This window comes from Xylocopa sonorina, chromosome 17 (genome assembly GCF_050948175.1).
Source record: "Xylocopa sonorina isolate GNS202 chromosome 17, iyXylSono1_principal, whole genome shotgun sequence".
Lineage (NCBI taxonomy): Eukaryota > Metazoa > Arthropoda > Insecta > Hymenoptera > Apidae > Xylocopa > Xylocopa sonorina.
In genome coordinates this window covers 2,774,416-2,798,651 of record NC_135209.1, presented here as the reverse complement: position 1 = coordinate 2,798,651, position 24,236 = coordinate 2,774,416, and the positions used below count along the sequence as shown (strand labels likewise).

The 24,236-nt window shown below is 34.8% G+C and overlaps 3 protein-coding genes across 4 annotated transcripts in view; 2 read left to right on the top strand and 1 right to left on the bottom strand.

Moving 5' to 3' along the window:
* Positions 1 to 1,064: 1,064 nt before the first annotated feature.
* Positions 1,065 to 4,517, top strand: Mtpalpha (monolysocardiolipin acyltransferase Mtpalpha). The gene is made up of 11 exons (XM_076908012.1): positions 1,065 to 1,232; positions 1,524 to 1,633; positions 1,727 to 1,999; positions 2,087 to 2,337; positions 2,438 to 2,821; positions 2,897 to 3,067; positions 3,157 to 3,379; positions 3,436 to 3,645; positions 3,767 to 3,962; positions 4,049 to 4,251; positions 4,314 to 4,517. Exons 1-11 carry the CDS (start codon positions 1,160 to 1,162, stop codon positions 4,515 to 4,517), a joined length of 2,298 nt encoding a protein of 765 aa, XP_076764127.1. The 5' UTR covers positions 1,065 to 1,159.
* Positions 4,518 to 6,178: 1,661 nt separating this feature from the next.
* On the bottom strand, positions 6,179 to 9,007 carry LOC143431217 (uncharacterized). Its single transcript, XM_076907789.1, has 3 exons — positions 8,801 to 9,007; positions 8,288 to 8,494; positions 6,179 to 7,766 (listed from the first exon to the last, which is right to left on the bottom strand). The coding sequence occupies exons 1-3, from the start codon at positions 8,852 to 8,854 to the stop codon at positions 6,903 to 6,905; spliced, it is 1,125 nt and encodes a 374-aa protein (XP_076763904.1). The 5' UTR covers positions 8,855 to 9,007; the 3' UTR covers positions 6,179 to 6,902.
* A 12,834-nt stretch (positions 9,008 to 21,841) lies between these two features.
* The window catches only part of LOC143431333 (uncharacterized), a 62,221-nt gene continuing 59,826 nt past the window's right edge, over positions 21,842 to 24,236 (top strand). Inside the window, exon 1 of one of the 2 annotated variants that reach the window (XM_076907985.1) lies at positions 21,842 to 21,893. The gene's annotated coding sequence lies outside the window, so the exon portion shown is untranslated. Of the gene's footprint in view, positions 22,100 to 24,236 lie in introns of both variants that reach the window. The other variant, XM_076907984.1, reaches the window with a different exon arrangement.

Genomic DNA, 24,236 nt, shown 5'->3' with positions numbered 1-24,236 from the left:
AACAATCTGTTCGCGGATACACATTCGAAGGATTGTACGGCATTTATCAGTCGCTATCGTTGGTACAAAGAATCATCTTTCTGTTATAATAACCTGCAATTTATATCTTCGATGGTTTATGATGATAACAAGTATAATGATGTATATTCTGGAATTATGTATCGTGACACTTATAAGAGAAACAAGAAATTATTATTTAATTAACAGAATTTAATATAGCATTGCGATATATTTAAATAATGTTGTAAATATGTTTTAAATTTCGCGCGACTCCCTTGTTGATTTCTAGTGGCGCCATCTCTGTGGAAAGTGCTGAAACTGGTCGCGGATAGCTACGTCACGTGCGGACCCGTGGCGCCATCTCTGTGAAAAGTGCTCAAACTGCTCGCTCAGCGTTATCGACAGCGAAGTGAACTACTCGAAAACTACTGGCGCCATCTCTGTGAGAAGTGCTGAAACTATTCGAGAATTAGTTCCAGCTTTCTGCGAAGAGATGGCGCCACTAGTTAATCAACAAGGGGGTCGCGCTAAATTTAAAAAAAAATAATTCGAATTTTATTTAAATGTAATATACTATTTGTATGTATATTACACGATTAAAAAAAAGTGTTGTCGCGGACAATGAAATAACATTTGACGAAAAAAATGATGACTTAAAGGTATGATTGCAACAGTACAATTTTAAATACAAATCGTTGCGAAGAAAATAGAAAATATTAAGATGTATGAAACAGTGGTTAATAGATGCAATACCTATGCAAATACATGCATTCTCGATTAAATTTAAGGACATTCAATGCAATAGAATCTTGCCAGTTTATAAACTTGTAGTCTTTTATAAAAGACTATAATATCATGTTCTTATTTTGAAGATATCGAGTCAAAATGAGAGGAGTACGATAACGCGAGGAAAATTATTTACTTGCCAAATCTTTTCGGAATTATTATCATTGTTATTATTTTTTTAAAAAGTCACGCACATATAATTAAACGGGGTCAAAGTCCTCGAGGAGCATGGAGAATTGTGTAATGTCGGCTGGTACCGTAGATTTCGCACGCATGCGTGGCCACTGCCGCTTCCACATTTGCACAGTGTCTAGTTCCATGTGCGTACCTCGTACTTAATATCTTTCCGGGCGTACACACGTAATGTAAAATCATGTCACAATACAGATTATTGACTGCTGTAACGAGTTTCTCGTACATTAATAAAAGTATTACAGCACGTACAGGTAATTGAAACTAAGAGAGAGAAACCTTTGCTCTCGAGCATTTTACTAAACTTATCTCGTCTACATGTCATCCGATGGTCAAAATAAGATAATTGATAATGTATTTTTTATTGTAAATCAATATCATCGAAATATACTAAATTGAAGTACTTTGCTTAAATTTTTTATTCGAACAAAGTATCCATAAAATGTAAACTGTCGCCGGGTGGTGATTATTTTTATAACTGGTCGATTAAACTCCTCCCTTTTGCCTTTTACGATTCATACTATGCTGTAACTATTATTTTTCAGCTTTATATAATGCGGTGAGAACGTTGGCTACTCCAGCAAATGCAAAACATTTGAAATACAAACTCGTGGAAGATGTAGCAGTCTTGACTATAGACACCCCAGGTGTCAAGGTATACGTCGATACGTACAACTATATTGATATTAGCTGTAATAGAGACGTTATTAGATAAACGACCGATTGACAAATATAATTCATTTTTTAGGTAAACTCTTTGAATCACGATGTGATGAACGAAATTGAAGTTATCCTGAGAGATATAGGGAACGATTCTCTCGTAAAGTCGATTGTTCTTACAAGCGGAAAACCGGGTTGTTTTATCGTCGGTGCTGATATTAATATGTTACAAGGTTTGAAAACTACAGAAGATGCGTATAAAATATCATCGGAGGGTCAACAAATTTTGAACAACATCGAGAACAGTCCGAAGCCAATAGTAGCCGCAATCCAGGGCACTTGCCTGGGTGGAGGTCTCGAGGTATGCAATTCGAGGAACATACATCATTCTAATGTTTCTAAGATTTACAGTCTTTAATTATTCATACATATATATTAATCGCCACAGGTAGCAATGGCTTGCCATTATAGGCTCGCTTTGAACGACCAGAAGACAAGTTTAGGCCTGCCAGAAGTACTGCTAGGTCTTTTACCCGGTGCAGGTGGTACTCAAAGATTACCACGATTAACGTCAGTTTTCACTGGAATGGATATGATGCTCACTGGTAAAACTGTAAAGGCAGCAAAAGCTAAGAGTCTCGGGCTGGTGGATTTGCTAGTGAACCGTATCGGTCCTGGCAATGGGACAGCAGAACAAAAGTAACAGTTGTTTTAATTAATTTTTTTTAAACAAAGAATTCTAATGTATAAAATACATTAAATAATGCATGAAAAGTCTACGAATCTAAAATGTTTGCAGCACCATGAAATATTTGGAAGAGGTAGCTATTAAGGCTGCGCAAGATATTGCAAACGGGACCTTAAAAATTAAACGAGGCCCAAAAACGTTAACTGATCAAGTTATCAATTATGCGTTATCTTTCGAATTTGTAAAGAACCAAATATTTAACAGAGCAAGAAGCGAGGTGATGAAAAAGACAGGGGGTTTATATCCTGCTCCTCTTAAAATCTTAGATGTTTTACGCGTTAGTTTGGATAAAGGAATAAAAGCTGGTTACGAGGCTGAGGCTAAAGGGTTTGGTGAGCTGGCGGTTACATCTGAAAGCAGAGGTCTCGTGAGTTTATTCATTGGACAAACTGCGTGTAAGAAAAATCGTTTTGGGTCACCTAAAAGCGCTATTAAGTACGTAAATTTTTCACGTGTAAAGATAATTAATTTGTTTGACAAAATTCATTAAATTTGATATATCTGTTTCAGAAAAGTTGCTGTTGTCGGTGCTGGTCTGATGGGGGCAGGTATTGTTCAAGTCAGCATAGACAAAGGTTATGAAGTAGTCATGAAAGATACGAATGAAGCGGGTTTATATCGTGGCCTTAATCAAATACAAAAAGGAATGGATACTGCCGTAAAAAGAAGGAAATACTCCTTGTTAGTTTCAAACGTGTCTTAATTATTAGCAAATTTACATATGAAGTTGCAAATTTTTATTATCATTGTTTTTTTTTTTATGTCTCAAGACTTCAAAAAGATAAATATCTTTCTCAGCTCGACTCTACTTTAGATTATAGTTCATTTAAAAATGCAGATATTGTGATCGAAGCTGTGTTCGAAGATATTGCGATTAAGCACAAAGTTATAAAAGAAATTGAAGCAAATACACCAAATCACTGTATAATTGCCACGAATACATCAGCAATTTCTATCGCTGATATAGCTGCTGGCAGTAGTCGTCCAGATAAGGTAGTCATTACATATTATTCTTTTTGATTTCATTAAATAAAACGATGCGTTTACAGGTGATTGGAATGCACTATTTCTCTCCAGTAGATAAAATGCAATTGTTAGAGATAATAACGCATAAAGGTACATCCGCTGAAACTATAAAGAGTGCAGTGGATGTAGGTTTAAGACAAGGAAAAACAGTTATCACTGTTGGAGATGGACCCGGATTTTACACAACAAGAATCCTCTCTGCTATGTTATCAGAGGCTATAAGATTGATGCAGGTAACATTCGTAAAACAGTGATCCAATATCTCCAATGTCTAAAGATCCCCTTTGATCTTTTCAATACTTTATTATTATGTAAAATTGAACAATACAAGAACAGTAATGACTGTAAAAATAGGAAGGTGTAGATCCAGTGGATCTGGATAGCTTGACTAAAAAGTTTGGATTTCCTGTTGGAGCAGCTACTTTATCGGACGAAGTTGGAATTGATGTGGGTGCTCATATAAGTGTATATTTGGTAAAAGCTTTAGGCGAACGTTTTAGAGGTGGAAATGTAAATATAATGTCAGAAATGGTGAAAGCTGGTTTCTTAGGTATTCGTTTTTTTTTTTTATTTTTACCTTAGATATATATACTTTGTTCGTATAAATATATTTAGTAAAATGCGTATGATTTTTAGGGCGGAAATCTGGCAAGGGAATATACATGTATGAAAGTAAAACAAAAACTAAGAACATCAACCTTGCAGTAATAGACATTTTAAAGAAATACAAATTGGAACCAAAAGGAAACACATCCATGGAAGATCGTCAATTGAGGATGGTGTCTCGATTTGTTAACGAAGCAGTACTATGTTTAGAAGAAAATATATTGGCCAATCCCGTAAGTAAAGTTCTCATATCGAATCGTACGTGTTATTTCAGTGCACATTAATTTGTTTTCAGCTGGAGGGTGATGTAGGAGCTGTTTTTGGATTAGGGTTCCCACCATTCACGGGAGGACCTTTCCGTTGGGTAGATTCATATGGGGCTAATAAATTAGTTAAAAAAATGGAAGAATTCCAAAGCTATTATGGCGATGCATTTAAACCGTCCCAGATGCTATATGATATGGCATCTGATTCAAGTAAAAAATTCTACCAAAAATAATTGTACTCTTATTGGAACAGAACATCGAGGTTGCATATTTGAGACTTTGATATAGAGTTATAATATTTTGCTTGAATGTGTTTACAATATTTGGAAATACTCTATATTTTTTTATAAATATACATTAAAATTCTTTAGCGATATTTTGTATTTCCTCCATCAACTATCAATGCAAATTAGTCATATACGCATTTACTATAAGAGTTTTTATATTATGATAAACAGATTGATCTGTTTATGATACATGGGGATTAGAGTACCAACATATGTGAAATGTATATATACACTTTATTTTGGAACAAAGAATATACATATATACATACGCATCTGTCATTCTTTACAAAATCATGATACATATTTTATTCAAAAAATTTTAGTAATAAATTTTCTAATCATTTATCTTTGCATATGCGATGCCGATAGTAATTGTGTAGGTGTACATCTATACGTTAAACTGTTTAATAATGGATGACTAATAGTGCGAATAAATTTATTGTCTATAATTACCATTCTTCATTCACTTTGTGTTATGAAAGACGGAGGAGTGGAATTCTTGTTCTTGATGCAATATTTAGAAGATATTGCACTTACAGAAGTATAATATTTATTCATGAGCAAAGAAGTGATAATATCTATTCAATAACATAGACGATTGTTGAACCAAACAAACTTCTAATACAAATTTTATTAAGAAATGTTAACTACAATTTCGTGAAAGTAGTATTAAGGAGCATATGCAATTGTATTTAAATTTCTATTATATCTATTCTTCTTTATGATGAAACTTAAAAAATATAGAAATATGGCTTTTCATATGTTACATACTTTGTATTTCTATACTAATTAATTTTTATGGTATGTATATTGAGTCTTTTCATATTAAAAAATGATTAAAGTAATAAGTTTGAATACTTAATGACTATATATTATTATAATAGAATATAGCAACAAAAGAAAAACATGTTGATGTACGCTATATTTTCAATAGTAAAGACAAATTTAAATTAAAGCATGACAGCAATTAGGAGGACATTTTACGTCATTTATCGATTCCGCGCACCTGTTTATGACATTTAGAATATTAAAAAAACGAGAGTCCTTGGCTGATGCAAGAAATCACGACGTTTCGTGAGAAACCACTAATGAGGATCATGTCTTTAAAATTGACCTGTACAACTTTATCCTAGGCTAATTTGTCAAGAGCATATGAAGGAAGTGTGAATTATTCATCAATGCTGCAAATAAACTATGGAATGCTCCATTATTAGTTTGAATTTAAATGAGCCTTATGTTACTTCACTTAGAAGAGATCTAAAAAGTTATACACACTTGTGTAGAAATATGTATTTTTGATAATTTGGTTTTTCCGAAAATGTGAATGATAGATAACAAATTTTATTCAAATCGATAGCTTTGTAGATTACATTTATTTGTAAAGAAATTTTTTGCTCCGCTTGAATGATTTTTATCTTTTTAATTCCCAATCTTTGAAGAATCAATTTTCTCAATGGATTGAAACATTCTATTCACATATTTCTATTACAAAGTTCTTAAGGTAAAAAGTGTATTGACTACTTCAAATTTAAAGTATAATCATGGATCTTAATAGAGGACAGGTAGGAGAATGCAAGGCAAATGATATATGTACACACAATAATTATACGAAAGTATATAAGTCATTTAATTAATCTCTGATTTTGTAGAAAAATCTTTAAAACTTATCTTTATATATGCATATATACACACACGATATTAAAGTCTTATTTTTTCATCTTGATATCACTTAAGCAGACAAACTATATATACATATGTACAGCTACATATATTCATAATTAACACGTATAACTAGTTGATGATGAAAACAAAATATTTTTAACATTTTTGCATAGCCGTTCTGTTAATAAAAACCATCTTTGTATTCTTAAATAAATACTCTTTTTCGGTCAATGCGCTTATGCATCACAGATCACAGACACATTTATATAGGTACTTGATTCACGGACGGCACAAGAGCCTCATTTTATGATTTATCACCGCTCTTTCTGTCTTTGTATCCGTTTTCTTTATGTACTGCACAAAACGGTTAATCGAGCATACCTCTGGTTTGGTAATTTCTCACATTTTAAAATAAGTGCATTCCTTGCCAGAATATTTATCTTGATTATCCGTAAACTGATAAAGGATCTTTCTAAGATATTCTTAATATGGCTGGGACATCGTTCTTACAAATGTTGCTTTTGATTATCAATTAAATAATAATCAAGCTTTGTTTTTCGCAATCCTGGAATGGTCCTCATATTTGTTAAAGTTAAAGCTTGGTACTTAAAGCTTTAAACTGAAAGTTTAGATATATCAAGTGATATTAAATCACTGGTTCTGTATGTTTTAGGCTGCCAACTGAGGTGGAATTATTTGCTGAGCTGGCTGCGTTATTCGCGATGCTATGACTGGAAGTAAGCTTACCCTTAATGATGTGGGTGTTACTTGCGCAACAGAAGCTTTAACGCTGCTAGTGCTGTTAGAAGAGGATCTGTCTCTAGCATGCCGCTTAACGTGTTTCGCTAAATGATCGCTCCTCATGAATCTCCTTTGGCAGACTGTGCAAGCAAACTTCTTTTCTCCGGTATGTGTTCGCTTATGTCGAGACAGTTCATCGCTTCTTGAAAACCGTCTGTTGCAGTCTTTGTACGGGCACGAAAAAGGCCGTTCACCTGTGTGGGTTCGCGTGTGGGCTTTTAAATGAGATGATTTGAAGTAATTCTTGGTACAACCGGGATGCTCGCATTCGTAAACGCGACGTCGTACAGCTGATTCTGGAGCGGCTACACTTGTCGCTGTCGCGGTTGTAGGCGCGGTTACTAATAGAAGAGGTGCTCGTGGAAGAACCAAGGGTGATCCTAAAAGTCCGGTTACCATAATCGGCGTAAGTTTCGGTGCTAAGGGATGTAATTTCGGTTGAGAGATCTCGCGATCCGTATTCTTATTGTTCACAATAATCTCTTCTTTCCGTAGGCTCATCTTGAACTTCAAGCTCTTCAGTACATTCTCTGGCTCTGCTATCTTTTGCCGCGTGGTTACTTCGGACTGTGGACTGGAGATCTGCGGATCACGTGCAGCCGATTCTGAGCACGTCGTCACGATCTTTGGCATCAAGTTGGCAGGACTGTAGGTACCGTCTCTATTCGCACGCATTATCACGGACACGCGTGCTGGTTCTGGACTTGGGGGTGGTGTACCGTCCAATAGTAGCTATTTGAAAAAGATTATACTGTTTATACGGGTATTTAAAAAAGTATAAATGAGGCTCGCGCAGTTCTTATCTATGTAGAATAATATAGAAAGAACGATTAGGGTGAAAAGATAATAAGCCATTTATTCGAAAGCATTTCAACGTCGTTACTATATAATCTCGGGACCTGCATATGCATATAAATATATTTATTTATGAGTACAACGCCATTAGAAGCGACCATTAGAATTATCTACTAATAGTCACTAAAGGTATCCTGGTGAAGGTGTTCGTACAGAGCACCTTCGCGTTGTATCATACCCGAAGGATAAGTTACAAAAATGGTGCGAGAGTGAACGCACGCTGCAAACGGGGTCATCTCGGTAAAACAACTTTATAAAGCGTGCGCGCATGCGTGCATATATGTATATGTACATTACAGCGGCTAGTAGATCGTGTGGCGCAGGAAAAGATTATTAAAAGAAGAGATCTGCATTTAAGATGCGTAGAAAATACAGCGTGCCGACGCAGTAATATTTACCTTTGCCAATTCGCATTGCTCCACGCAGCGTCTCTTTCGGAGAGGTTCATCCTCTTCCGAATCAGAAGGCTGTGGAGTCGGTGGCAAACCAGGCCGTGCATTTCCGTCATCTTCCTTCTTCGTGTTTACGTCCGCAGCCTTTGTTTTTTCTAACAACTTGTCCCCCAAAAGTGCTGCAACGCTGAACGAAGATTGAAGCGGTTCAATCTGCGAAAGAAGAAAGCTTCCTTCAGAAAACGCTCCCCCTTCTCAAACACTTCTCAAACAAATTTAATTGAAACCAATTAGGGCGGGTGCGAATATTTTCAGGGAAATCCACCGAGAGAGAGGGGATGGAAAAGCGAAGGGGCTGCGGAAATGAAACGTCGGGCAGATAGAAACCGAAGGCTTGCTGGTCGCGAGAGTTCAGCCACGACGAAACGAGGATTCGGTTGCCATTTCCAGATGCGTTTATATTTCGCGGGCAGCAAGTCGGTCTACGGTGGCGGTAGTTTTAATTTGGCGTTCACTTACATGCTTCAATTGGGGTGAGGCCGGCGGTGAAAGAGGTGTTTGATTCGAGTCCATGTTAATTTGGCGCGAGCGTGCGTGTCACGTTAAGAAGGCTCGCCCGTTAACGAGAGGAGTCGATTTCGCGTCTAGAATATGTCGTGTGAAAAAAGGCGTAAGAGACGCAACCGTCGGACGTCTGGTAACGCAATGAAGCTTTCTCAGGTCGGTTAGTTCGACACGTTGCGGTGGTTGTGTGCGTGATCATGCGGCGCGCTACACCTCGACCAATCGCGTCGAGGGGCTCGCCGTGACCAACCAATCGGAGGTGCAGTGTCAGCCGGCGACCGCGTGATCACCGGCGTGCTGTTCACGTGTTCGCGGTCTGACTAAGGCCGTGATCATGACGTCAGTCTGCGTGGCGCGCTCGGTCGATACGTCATGGTATCGCTGCGCTTGCCAAGCGTGATGCAGCTCCAACCCTCCTACACCTCCTTCCGAGGCTATCTAACTCGTTCCCTCTATTCCTCTTCGCGTTTTCTCTTCCTGCGGCTCTCTTCATCAACGTGTAGCTCACCCGCGACGGAACGCGGTGCCTCGCGAGAGACGCGACGAGCCCCCCGAATTGCGCCGTTCATCACGTTCATCTTCCTTTGCTTTGTCTCCTCCTCGCAATACGTGCCGCCTGCAGTCTTGCACTTTTCAACGTTTCGGTCGTATAAACACGACCGCGTAGTATTGCAACGCTTCTGTATATCTGTATTTTCGTTGACCTCGAAGATAGTCGGCGTTAGCCAACGGTTTTTCAGAAATATAAATTGCATTCAGAGGGACGTCGTTCGTGGTCTGACATCCTTGTCGTCTTACTCTTATCGAGTGTATCCAACGTTTCGCGTTGATGCACTTTTACAGCAACTTTGATATTTGTTAGTTTATTCTAAGCAGTATCGTGATAGGTTTCCTTTTGTAGAATTTTTTTCTGTTTAAGCGAAACGAATGTCCATCTGCAACAGAAAACGTTGGGACGAGTAACTGAAAAGATCTAGGGAAGCGAGGTCGTGCAGAGGTTGGATTTCAACGAGGAAGCATTCTGATGTAGTCTGCCGTTAAATATATCGACCGCCCACTTTACGCCTGGTTAATTTGAATTCAGCTTGAGCGAAGCTGGTCTTTGACTCTTTTTTACTTTATTGTCTTTCAATCATTCTGTTGACCCGTTGCATTTTCCAACAGCACCCTCCTCCATAGAACGAACTGGTCGCCCGAATAATTTGAACAAATATTTGTCCAGCCAGAAGCTGACTGTTTTGTTTAATTTAGTTCGATTTATAATATGCATTATGTTTGATAAGGTAATTACCACGAGTCCTTAATGACTTCTGTAACTTTTTCTAACGAGGTATCCGATCTCTGTAAACAAATCTCTGTAAAACATATTAGTACCTTAATATCAGTAGCACACTGAAATAAAATGTAGTAGCAACGACATAACTGATAATTGACACACAACCGACAGGCTGATAAACGGTGTTTATTATATTTGGTTTCGTCCCTATCTTCAAAACATATCTCGTGTTAGAGTTATTTGCTGATTTGATATACCTCTAATGTAGTTCTTCGTCTGTAAAACTTTTCACAGCATTAAAGCTGGCAACATCTATAAGTAATCTTAACACGTACACGTTAATCGGATTGCAAGTCTGTAAAAGATTAGGTGAAAGAGAGTATTTTTACTGTTAATACAATTAAAACATATATATAATTACCAATTATTTTGTCTGTATGTTCACTTTTGCAAAATAGTATAATTTAACTCCGATTAGTTTATGTTTTGTTAGCAAAAATAATTCCATAATCTTTGAAATCTTTCTTTACTTAGTTTCCTTACGCTTATTTAAAATACTGCTCGTGAATAATTTAATGCCATTACTTAAGAGGCTTTTCTACTTAATAACAAATTAATGAAATTCATGGGATTAAAATTATACTTTGTTCGAAGTCTATCCTGCTGGAAAAACGTTCTACGTCGTAATCGGCTTTGAAAATGAAACCTCCCGTTGCAGTCTGTTACCTAATCATACTTGATATAGGACAATACATAATTGCGCATTCTTATCAATAGATATGTACAACGGCATTATGATGATTCATTAAGAATCTGCTGGTATATTTACCAAATACAGAGAAGTAAAAAACATTATTCAACCGGCTTCAATTTTTCTATATGCAAGTTCAGGTCGTGGAAGTAAGTCATGTCGCGCAACTAACATCAGCTGATTCGCCACGTTCTATGTGATGTTCTACGTGTGTACATTCATTGGTTTCTTATCGCCACTTTTGGAGCAGACTTCTTATCACGTAGAGAGAGCAATGGAATATTACTATGCAAATTCTTTTCCATGTTTTCACGTTTCTAGCTAATTTGACCCTATTGTTCGGTCTTTTCCATACTTCCCATATGTTATCGTTTAAGATGCAGTTCTGTGAATCGATGAAACGATTTGAATATTCGACAATACATATACTTAAACAATTGTCAACGATCATTGCGATGTTTTTTCCTGCAAGTAAGCACGTGCTGCGAGATTAGAAAAATAATAGACGTAAAACAGTTTAATTATTCATTACACGATGTCTAATCGTTACTTTTTTATCGAGATGCCGTTTAATGTAACTAACGGTTGATCGTTGCTTTTAATAATTATACGGTATTTAATTAACTTACATGCAGCGGTTCTCATGAGTGGCAAACGTCCACGAATTCAAAGGCTACCAGTGTCCATGATAGACAACAAGAGAATCATTCAATGAGCTCGTGATCGACGATCGTACGCTTTCCGTTCATGCTTTATCACCAGCTTCTTCTTAATACTGCAAAAGCGTCGTTGACATTATTTTTCAAAATGAATGAAATGAATTTTCTTTAATACGTCCAGTCTGTACCTTCTCTTTTAATTTCTTCCACGAAGGGTCTCAAGATCAAGCAGCTTGACCTTTCCCAGTCTCCATACTGTACGTTAACCGTACTGTTTTGCAATCCTAATTAATAACATGATTGAGGTGATTGAACGTTACGTGCATTTTAATTACACGTATCGGACAAAGGAGAAAAACGCGCACAAGTGTTTTGCATGCGTTAAGAGGGACGCGCAGAGAGGAATAATTAAGCAGTTTCGTCACGATAAATCTGTAAAGAAGAGATGTGGAAATTAAAAGACTGAAAAATTGATAAATCGACGAACAACGCACGTTGCAAGTTGTTATCGTTAGTAACGAGTAGTAAAGAGAAAGTTAGCAGAGTCTCTTATGATATTTTCATTGAATCTCGATCTTTATCTCTATATATATGTTATCGTATAATAGATAGAAGATTCACAATGTACAAAATCTTTTGTTCGAGGTAAAACCCACAAGTAGCACTCTTTTTTTGGTTTGCGTCAAGAGGAAGGTTTGCCTGCGGGTATATGCGCATCGTTTCACTTCATTCAGGGGCTAGCCTAACCTACGTCATCGGTGTTTTTGTGTAGTTGTATTGCACGTCAAGATATTTCATGGACATGACATCGAAAAGTTCGTCTTTACGCTCGATTGTTTCAGCGTAAAAGCAATACCAGTTTCCTCTTGTAATTATCTACATCTGAATTTTTTGTGGTCACTGTTGGTGTACTGTAATTTTCCTCTGTTAGACCTTGAAGTAGCTCTTCCAAAGAATTGTTGGCACGTTATCGTTCATATCAATCATTTCTTTCTCAATTTTTGTGGATTTGCATTTTCAAATTATACAAAGAATTTCGTGTATATTTATCCAAATGCTATATCGCGATAATGCATTTTGCAATTCTAATTTGGTGCATTTTGCATTGCAGTATTCGCCCTTTGAAGACAGGACGTGTCTGTCGGGTAGATCGTATCTTTCTATAAGGAGTACACAATGTGTAAACATCGTAAATCGTATAGTACGAAGGTGTGTTCAACTGATGCATAACGTTCGTATAACTGGTAAAGCGATACTTGATATACATCAAAGTTCGATTGCAGATGCATTTAGTGCAGCGTCTGAGCTCAGTTATGTCGTTTATACGAAAATAGCGCGTATCGATAATAGCAGTGGGAATAATTGGTCTTTGACTTGTTTACATTCAAAGGAACGGTGACATTTGAAAATTCCACGTATTCTTATAAAAAGGTCAGGATTAAAGGAAAAATATAAGTCTGCAAGACAAGAGAATTGTAATTTTTTAAATTTCAATTCTCCGTATATTCTTATTGCTAATAATTATAACCTTTTTTTGTGAAACTGAATATATGTATAATTTAATATTAATTTCATTTGTTGTGATGTTACGTACCTGAATTGTAAAAATACATGAAATAACACGATCAAGATATAATATGTAAATAATTGTTGTATAATGGTGATAAGTATATACAGCATAAATTTTATCTGAGCACCGATATCTAGAATAGATACACGGAAACATGTATATATATATCATCTTATACGACTTTGCGTTTCATGTTCTGAAATACCGATAGTGCAATGAAGTTACAAGTTCTGATATGCCCTCTGTAATCCAGAACGAGAACTTTACAATCAAGCAAAAGATATTCAATTCAACTACGAAAATATAGAAGTTACCTATAAAATATTCGTAACATCATAAGGATGTTTAATTTGTATATAACCTTTTCATTAGTATCGAAATTGTATATTAGAATAAGTGATCCCAAGAATTAATATATTATATGAAATATACATGCATAAATAAATATAATAACAGTTAATTACGAACATAAATTAATAAATTCAACAAGAGTTTAGAGTTTTGATATTCTATTGTAGTTTTATTCGCCATGAAAAGAAATTGATATTTATGATAGAAGTATTTCATTTATTATCAACTCATTCAATTTTGTTGGCAAACATAAGTATTATTATATTTTATTTAGGAGAAGTTGGTACCATTTTCCCTCCAATAGTTCGACTAATTACGATTTATTATTTGTTCTGCGCAGACAAATTTCTATTAACTTCTGGTACACTTGTACGCGAGTACATTTCTTGTCATAAAACGAATATTCTTTTCTTTCTACGTGGTATTAAATTGAATGTAATGAAGTATAAATGTTAAGAAAGAAACATAAGCGTGAAATGATCTAAAATATTCATTAGCGTTAATTGTTGTTCCTTCCAACCAGCTCTATCATTTTGCATTGAAGAAGTTAATCTTATAAAATAAATTAACTGCCCTTATATATTAAGCATAAGTGCAAGCGCTGGAGTTCCTCCCTCCAACAAGTCAAGTTTGATATTAAAGTTATTGCAAAAAATCGTGCCCTTATATACCCAAACGTAGTAACACCTGTTAACCAATCAGATCGCTCGTAGCATCGATACGAGGGTGGCCACTGCTCGCTTCAACCCTAAGTGGTTAACGCTTTCAACTCGAGCGATCTGATTGGTTAACCTGTTGCACCTACGATTAGTATATAAGGACCGAGTTTTTTTTACACGATCCGCATTATTAATCTCGACTCGCTGGGAGGAACAACGTAAGAACGAAGCAACTACAGTTCACTAAACTCTCGTTCAAGAAATTTACGACTCATCTGCTGTTCACTAAACATAAACTGTACTTGATACAGTAATAGAACGTAGGAATAAAACAACTCTCCTTCAAGAAATTAACAACTCATCTGCTGTTCACTAAACATAAACTGTACTTGATACAGTAAAGAACGTAGGAACAAAATAACTCTCCCTCAAGAAATTTACAAGACAATCGGGATTCCCTGATCATACAAGCTGTACGAAGAATCGTTAGCTACGTAACAATTGTCATTTCGATAAATTAGTGAGTAATTTAATAATTTGTTCTTGCTAAGATACATTTGAGTTTGAAATAGCGCTTGTGTTAATGTTCTAATGCGCACGCGTCGAGATTCAAATCCCTTGTTGAATAGTTCAAGCTGTCATGGCGATAGCGTTGTTTCTCATTTTTACTGTAAATTTTCATTTCGAAGTTTTGATATCGAATGAGGTGTTGTTTGGCTTTTTCGCGCGTGCCCATGATATTCTAGAAACATCATTTCAATTTGGTGTCATATTTACAGCGTGAGCGGAGTGGAGACGAGCATGCGTCACACGTATACGGGTACGCAGTGGTACGGCGTGCTAGTGTGAGTTGTCCTGCCGAACCTGTCGGAACCTGTCTCGCCGTTTTCGAAGTATGTAACTAGCTTGCTTATCGACTGCAGAATATTTACAGTTGTTATCCTACAAGCATCTTTATCGTCACCAACCCTTTATTCAACTGATACCTACTCTTGGTTAATTATATATTGTATATTATTAATATTCTAAATGTAAATCAATTGTTTAAATTTTCTTTGTCTATTTGTTGTTCGTGCATTTCATTCTTACAATTCTCTATAGATTTTTTGCACTTTTACAACGTGATTTGAGTTTGATTATTGTATAATTTCAATACAGTTGGTTTTATTACTACACATTCTGATTACAACTGTTTCATTCTGCATTGTTATAGATTATTAATTGACGAGACGTACCAAATTATTAAAATGAGGGTTTATATACATCACAATGACCAATAGTGATTGGGACAGTAGCAGTAGAAGTATGTATGGAGTAGTATTTATGAAGATTTTATGGTAATACTGAATTTATTATTAAAAAGGAATTATTTTAATTGTGAAAGGTGAATCATTTATATTATTTCTTAATTGGTTCATCGTGTGGTAAAATCTGGATTTTAATTCGTAATATATATATGAGTAATAAATGATTAGTTTATAACATACGATATAATTAATAAATTAGTAAATTTTAATATGTTTTAAATTTTGATGACAAATGGTATCGAAGCAAAAATCATACAGATCAGTCATGTATTATTAATTAATAATTTGCAATATTTGCAAATGTTTTATAATACTTATATATGATATTTCGCTCAGCTTTAGTAGCTTTAGCAGAGAGTTATTTTCATGAACAAACGCTCCAAGAAAATGAAAAATAATATGAAAAATAAAACTGTGTCTTATTTATTTTCTCCCTTTGTCCCCTCACTAATAATAGTTTTCTTCCAGAAAATTTTGGTGACCGCGCGCAATGCGGTTGGTAGAGTCAGTGTTTTCTGCGTTTAATTTTTTTATATTTTTTAGAGCACAGCTGCTCTAATTATAATTATATTTAATTTATCATAGTAGTCATACGCGAGAATAGAGTCAGTGTTTGCTTCGTAAATTATAATATTTTCTATTACAGTATTATAATAGTCTTTTATTTTTATTTTTTTTTTGAATTTTTAAAATATTTATATCCGGTATTAGAGTCACATCATCGCCTGCTTGAAATGGATATTGCTGTGCTCCAGGAGCCAAAAATGTAATTATTTTTTCTACTTTAATTATGAAACTCTAGATTTCAATAATCACTTTCGTAAACCTAATTCTAATAGTTTCGTTCTTTTTAAAGTTTTTCAGCTATTACTTCGACGATGGATTGATCTACCATTTCCACCCTGACGACAACGTTCACAATGTTCTCCTAGAGGTAAGCAACATTTTTTAATATTTTTTCTTAACTGATTCATTGTGTGATAACATGAATTTTAATTCATAATGTGACTTTCTTCAGACATTTGCCATATCTTCGACGATTTCACCAAGGCATCAGTAGCAGCAGCAGCAGCACCACCTCCACCACCACCACCAGTTCCTCCAGATATCAGCAGCATCTTCGATGACTTCCTCTGGACATCATAAACATCTCTGATGACTTCTCTCAGACATCAGCAGCATCATCGATCTACGGTCGGTGAGTCGCATGCTTTCAAGTTCCTCTGGTCATTCATCATGTCGTAGGACGAAAGGTTCGAATCGACACGAGTGACTAGTTGTATTTATACAGAATTTGTTTAACGAGCATAGTGACAACAGGTATAGAATTATACCTGTGAGCACTAAACTTTATCTTATATGTGTTATTTATTAGATCAGGTTACGTTTTCTTGCATTTCGCGTTTTTAAATATTACAATACAACGTTAATAATGTAATAATACTATAATATATAATAGCATAATAATAATTGATAATTATGAAATAAATAAATACGAGCAATATAATATGATAATATAATATATCATGATCTATACACGTCCAGTATGAATGTCTAGCAAATATAAAATTAAAGCATCATACATAAACATTTACACAAATGAAATATTTTGATTAGAACTAATTATAATTTTAAATACCTTTTAAATATCTTTGATAGATCTTATATAAAGATATAAATAATATCATATACTGCCTTAATTCAGCAGTATTTAGTGATGAAGTCGGATGTCCTCCGACTTCGTATCTGTGACAATTACAATTATTATATAAACATTTAATAATGTGACGTGTATCATTGTTAATTATACTGTTTACACTTATGAAGAATATTAAATGTTCCAGTCATTTAATATTCCTGTTAATATCGTATAATAGAAGTTGTCTAATGAGTTTACATTTGGTGTAATTAGAGATTTCAAAATATTAAAGTCTATTTATTTGCTTATCGAAACTATGTTAAATTACATGTGCAAGAAAACATTCAATTATATTTTAACGAGTTGATTTCGGAATTAAAGCATTAAACTTGAATGTAATTTTGATATCTTAGAACATTTGCTTTGATGATGAAATCGCTCGAATATTATTGTGTGTCTATATACCCTCCTACTCTCCCTATATCCCACATATCCAATAATAAAAATAAAATAAAAAATAAACCTACGTAAACCGAAGTACGGTTGATATGTGTTGTTGTTTTTGTACTAATGATTATATTTAGATCAGGATTTTCAGCTTCCTTTTCCGTGTTCGTTGCCAGGACCCCATTCACGTGCCCATGTGCTACTTGGATGGGGAAAAGGTGATGAATACGATGATTCCCCACTAGTTTATAAGATTTTCTCGCAATCTGATGTGCTAGTGTATTGTACGACGTATTTACCACACGTGTGATTAGACTGAGGGAATACGTCGGTTTTTAGCAAACATTAACTATTGCATTCATTCCATTAAATATATTATTACTTATAATGATAGTAATGTACCAGTAGTGTAATCAGTAACATCTCAAATTGTAATTATTACATCAGATTGTAATAGATAGTATGCAAGTAAGTAAAATTTGGAACGTGTGAGATTGTATGCAAGTTCGCGACTATTCCGTGTGTTGTATGTATGTGTTGGTACGAGTCTGTTGCCACTTTTTAAATATAGCGTTAGGTAGGACAGGTAGTTTACTCTGGTATGATTGTGTGGTAGATTTAAGTAGGTAGGGCCGGGCAGGTTGACCACAGTCACCGATCGGGCAGGCGCGTTTTTTCTCGCGTGGTTCAACCTGTTTCAGGAAATTAGATTTGAATGATCGACGGTTTAGTTGGCGCGAACGGGGTATGCCGTTCGCCACTGGCTTTACTCGATCGATTTTTCGAATCGCCCCGCGGTCGCGGTCGCGATTTGCACGAAACGAACGTTTTCTGCTCGAGATTTGGCACGTTTACCACGAACAACGATTTCTTAAGTCGTTGCTCGTCTTGCGTGCTGTTAGCTGTCTCGCTTAATGTTTTTGATTTTTGCTGCATCACTTTTGGGTTGTGTTTAGGGAATCTCGAGCATAGATTTAAGTTTGAGAAGATTCCGGGCATTGCGCCCGAAGAAAGAAGAGGCTGTGAGCCGAAGAGGCCCAGAGAAGAGGGCTGCAACGAATGACTTTTGCATTCGGAAATACTGGATTCTGGATGCAAAGCCATTACTTTATACTATATCGTCACTATGCTCGTTACTTTATTCGGCAGAATGCCTGGCTACATTATTTTGGGCAAATTGCGGATTCACCTTTTAGCATTGCGAATGAGTCATCACAGTTTTTAATGGTAATCGCGATTGTTTCTTTAGTATTGCGAATACGTAAGATCGCGTTTTTTTAATCGTTGCGAGCATTAATAAATAAAATTTTAGCATAATGAAATATAAGCATAATAAATAAAATACCCAAGATAATGTGGAAATAATATCAAATCTTCACCTAAAAGTCTCTTAATTAGTGTTGCGAATATAAAGTTGCAAATTATAAAGAAGGCCCTGTCATTTCTGGCAGGCAATTTTCGTGATATTTTTGCTGATTTTTTTCTTGATTGATTCATAAATGGAAGTATGATCTTGCACTTAGAGTCACCTACGTAGCTGAAAAAGCTACATTGCACTATGGTGACATTGCACCTAAGTAGATCATTTCTTCTAAAATCTAGTTTACTAGTGTTGCGTATTTAAATTCTGGGTGCATAAATTAGATTTGCGAACTATAAAAAGCGTCCTTAAGTGACTGCTCGCGTATTGCTTTTTCATGACGCACCTCGCGATTAATTAGTATTGCGAATTATAAAGAAGGCCCTGGCAAATTGCCAGGCAATTTTCGCGATATTTTTGCTCACTTTTTTCTATATTTATTTTACTACATTCTTCACTTTTTCTTCGTTTACTTTCTAGCGAAAAAGATAAAATATTTCACTCATCATTTTTAATGACAATAAAAATTAATTATAATGAGTGTTATGTTTATCTTTATGTCGTTACAAATCGGGCGTTTGTCATTAAAATAAACAATAATCTGTACATTTGTAAAGTCTGAATTTATTTAGTATTGGTATGTGCTTTTCATGACTGATCTGTAAATATTCTAGATATCCTTTGTGTATCATTATTTATGACAGCTTTGGAATTTATTGAGCATTAAGAAAGAAACTATTAATATTTAATTAGAGCATTACATTTTTTTTTAAGTTAATATTTTGTATAAATTAAAAATGAATTCTTAGGTTTTACCACATTACAAGATATAATACTTCATTAAAATGTGTCTTGTTTGGTGTTATTGTTTAATTAATATTTTGTTGGTTAATTATTGTGCTTTTATTAATCCATTATGTAAGTTTGTTTTAGATTCACGATTTTAGGAAAATATTTAGATGGTGGATTTGGAGAATTTGTATCATATCACGTCGATAAAAATACGGACACGTTAATATTATTCAAAGAAAGTAAGTGACAAAAAAATATATATATAAAAAGGAGGGATATTATGAAACAATATTGTGTGCTATTATTAACCAATTATACAACTTTGTTACAGATCTAAAATTTTGGAAGACGCCTGTAGCCTTATTTATTAAAAAAGAGGTATACGTATGGTCCCTATTTACATATATATATATATATATATATATATATATATATATATATATATATATATATATATATATATATATATATTCTGTAAGTTTTATTAATACTAAACTTATCGACATTTTATACCTACTTATTTCTACCGATAGCGGTAAAATGACCGTTTTTCAAATAAATGTTACTGTTCTGGTAGGTTTAGTTTAATCAATATATTATTCTTTTGTGTGTTGTACATTCTTGTTTCAGATGTACCAGTGTTTGCAGTTTTCCTTCAAATGTTTTTTTCACTATTTTTCTTTCTTGGTGTAATCTTTGAATCTCTTCTATTGTAATTTCTTCGTAAATTACATGTGAACTTGAATTTGCTGTTATCAGATACGTGTGTGTCGCACGTTGGTTTTCTTTCTGTTTGATTCCATGTATCGGTGTTTTGTCTTTGTTTCTGGGTGTATCAGGTGGATTTAGATCCAATAGATTTTTCGCAGGCCGATTGAAAGATGTATGTGTCGTACGATGTTGGTTACTTTTTGGGTTTGTTTCGCTGTCGTTGTGTTGTTTGTGTTTCTGGATGTATCATGAGTTCAATTCCATTAGATTTTTATGTAGGTAGGGTGAAACATGTTTCAATTATTGATAGGTAGGAATAATTTCCCTTAAATTTATGTAGATTTCTAGTTGGATGGGTAGTTTTTAAATTAAATTAGCTTTAAAGTAGTTTAAGTAGATTTAGTACGCTTAGTAGATTAAGTAAATGTAGTACGCTTAGTAGATTAAGTAAATTTTTGGCTACATAAGATATTGTTAAGATAGTTTTATATTTTCGTGACAATTCTTTACAAAACTCATTTTATTGTCCGTTTGCATAGCGATTGAGGGTCAATCGCGTTGCAAATGCACATTAAAAGGAGGTGATATTTAATAATAAGTTATACAAAAGGAGGGTGGATGGGACGCGGCTAGGGTGGGTCTCCATTCGCAGCAACCTCCACGTGGTGAGACCCGGGCACCGTGTATTTGATATATAATTGTTAATTGTATCATATGGTGGTATGATATAATTGCGAATTATATAGCAAATATTTTGAGCAAATGGCTGCCATAGGTTTTAATTTTGTTTAAAATGATTTAAATAGAAAATTAAGATAGAATAGAATAAACTAAAATAAAATATTGCTTTAAAGTGACACAGTTTCAAATCCTTTGATGAATCGGTAACAATGGTAGTGATACTGGAATGGTAAATTGCTACATCGGTAACATTTCGAATAATACTAATATGCGAGTGAGACAAAAATCTATTGAATAGTTAACTTATTTTATATCTCATCTACTTTTGTTAGATATGGACAAGGTATAAAAGAATCAATTCGTAATGTAATTTTATACTTCACGGTTCTTACCATTTCTGTGTCGCTTTCAACGTTATCGATTCAATTGTCTGCTTTCTGTAGGTGTAGTTCGTATATTTATTTCATATAACTACATATATTGTTATTTTCTGGTTCTATAATTCCTTTGTATTTGTTTCTAAGAAGTAATATAAATATGATTTAAATTTGAAGGTTCTAATCATGCAAGGTATACACAGATTACAAAGTATGGTTCTATTTCAAAGTTTTAGATAACAATTTTTGAATATTTCCAACAAAAGGCATATAAATCAATACGTTTATGCATAGTATTTGGGTTTTTTTTAGACGCGATGTGTCATTAAATTACACATACAAAAGTACTATTAAATTTGAAATGTGCTTTGAGCACGCCCATCTATGTCATTGCGTACTTAATGGAGATACGGGCCCCAGAGTAGTCGGAATAACAGGAAATATGGCGGCATTGCGTCGAGTACGAAGGTGAATTTGTGTAAACCACGTTCATTTGTGACGATCTGTCGATCAAACAAAAAGGACAACTTTGAGATGAGAGTGTACAATGCTTTGTGATAACATGTGTAGTGTTTTGTGACGAAAATAACAGCCCGTTGCGGCTGAATCGGATTTTTTATCTTCGGATTGCCGTCGCACGAGACGCATAATTGGCAGTGCCCTCGAGGTGGCAGGTAGACAACTAAAAACACCCTTAACAATATTATACTGTTATTTTCGTGTGGATGCCTTTCTATTATTTAAGAATAGAGTCGCAGTGGAAGATTGATTGTTATTCGTATAGCGTGTTGTTAAAAGATTGTTATGTTATTCGCTGTTATCACTGTAACAGTGAATCGTTCACGACCTGAATCGGGTGTGTTCTCTGTTGTCATCAACAGGACATTGACTCTTAGGATGTTGCCCTCATTCGACCTTCCCCTTTAACCGTCCCTGACCATAGGAGAATAAAGTATGATTATTTTCATTGTACTTTTAATACATCGCTAGGGGCATTACGTGTAACAGTTTACCAGTCCGATTTGGACGATTATATCGGTTAAATATCGCGTAGTTCGGGAGTTCTAGATCAGATCAGATAGCAATCGGATCAGATTTTGTACTTTCATTGAGTACTAACTAATATTTTTCATACGTAAACAGTTTGATCAATCATACGCTATTGACCTAAGTTAAAACGTTTGCCGTTGGTTAGCTATTTAAAGATCTGGCAATGGCCGTGAATATCTGTTTCATCTTTTGTTCGAGCCTGAAATTAGTTAACGTTTGCTCGACTGTTCACGAATATTATATTCAATGAGATTCACTCGTTATTTAATAACGAACAATTAATTAAATGCGGTCTGATGAAGCTTTGTATGTAGGAATCATGAAATGACCTTCACATTCTATTTTTATACAATGCTTATCGGAATACCAGTGTTTTATTCTACGTGAAAAATCGGGTTCAGTTTATTTTTTATTGATCTTCAATTGGAGGATGAGCAAGGCAGAGAGAAATTTGAAGATAATTTTACTAGGCATATAATGGTTAATTAAATGTGAATACAAGTGGATAGAACGTGAATTAACACGTGTATGCATGTTGGCTACGTTAGTGATATATAGGTCAAGCGCTCCTCAACATCGAGGTCATTGCTCCAGGATTTACTCTGTCGATAAAACAGTCGTTAATTGGCTAAACTTGTTCCATTACCCACATACGATTCAACGGTAGAGGTCACTATCAGAGATATTCATGATCTATTTTCTTTTTAATACAGTCTAGATTTTTAGGCGTATTTAGTTTTTGAGGTTCAACCTAGTCGTCGTATGTTAAAGAAACCCATCCATCTATTATGTGTTTCATTTAATGATTGTTTTTTCTTTCTGGTTTTTTTGTGAAATTAATGTGATAGTTTCAAGTTATTAATTTGATGGTATTCGTTACTTTTAACATCGTGGTCGTTACTGAAACTGGTACTTAGTATTTTAAAACAGTTGTATGCAGTGTATTTTGAAAGTCATTGAACCATACAGCGATATCGATAAATTTGTTGGTATTAGCTAAGCTTGTGGTCGATGCTTGGACTTATATTTAAATTTCGGTAGAAGATACCAAGAGACGAGGCGAGTCGACCTTGAACCCAAAAAATCGTGTCAAACTTTATTACCACTTTGCGGGCAGCGTGTTCATTTTTGTTAACCACAGAATATTCCTTCGTGTTTCTCAGGGTAGACTATAGTCTTCCACTTATTTCCTTATATAACAGTTTATTTATAACTATAGCCAGCGTTATCTCTTCTACCAGTAAATGCCGCGCAACACAATAAATTACGCATTCCATAAGTAAAAGGATAAAAACTTTCTGACTAATAAGTAGTGCAAGTTTATTATTTCATGACCTATTACTGACTCGTTTCATTGTTCTGACAATTCAGGGTCAACACGTTTTGCTTAACTTCCTTTGAAAGTCATCGTGAGAGCTCCCATTATCATTTAATCGATTGTATTATATCCGTGCGGGCATTTCAAGCGATATTACGTTGAAATCATTGGATATTCTTCCAAATGATTCCAGTGGCCAATCAAGATGAAACTTAAGGGGTATCGCAAGTAACATGAAAAGACTTCGAATGGGACATATTCTACTTAAAACATATTTTAATCTAATTTAAATTAAGCTTAACCCAACGTGGCTTAACTTAACTTAAAGCCAACTCAAACCTGACCAGCTGATCAATGTATATACATACAATTCAATATTGAATTTGAATCGATTCGCATTGTAATTACGTGCTCATAAACTATATAATTAACAAGTAAACACA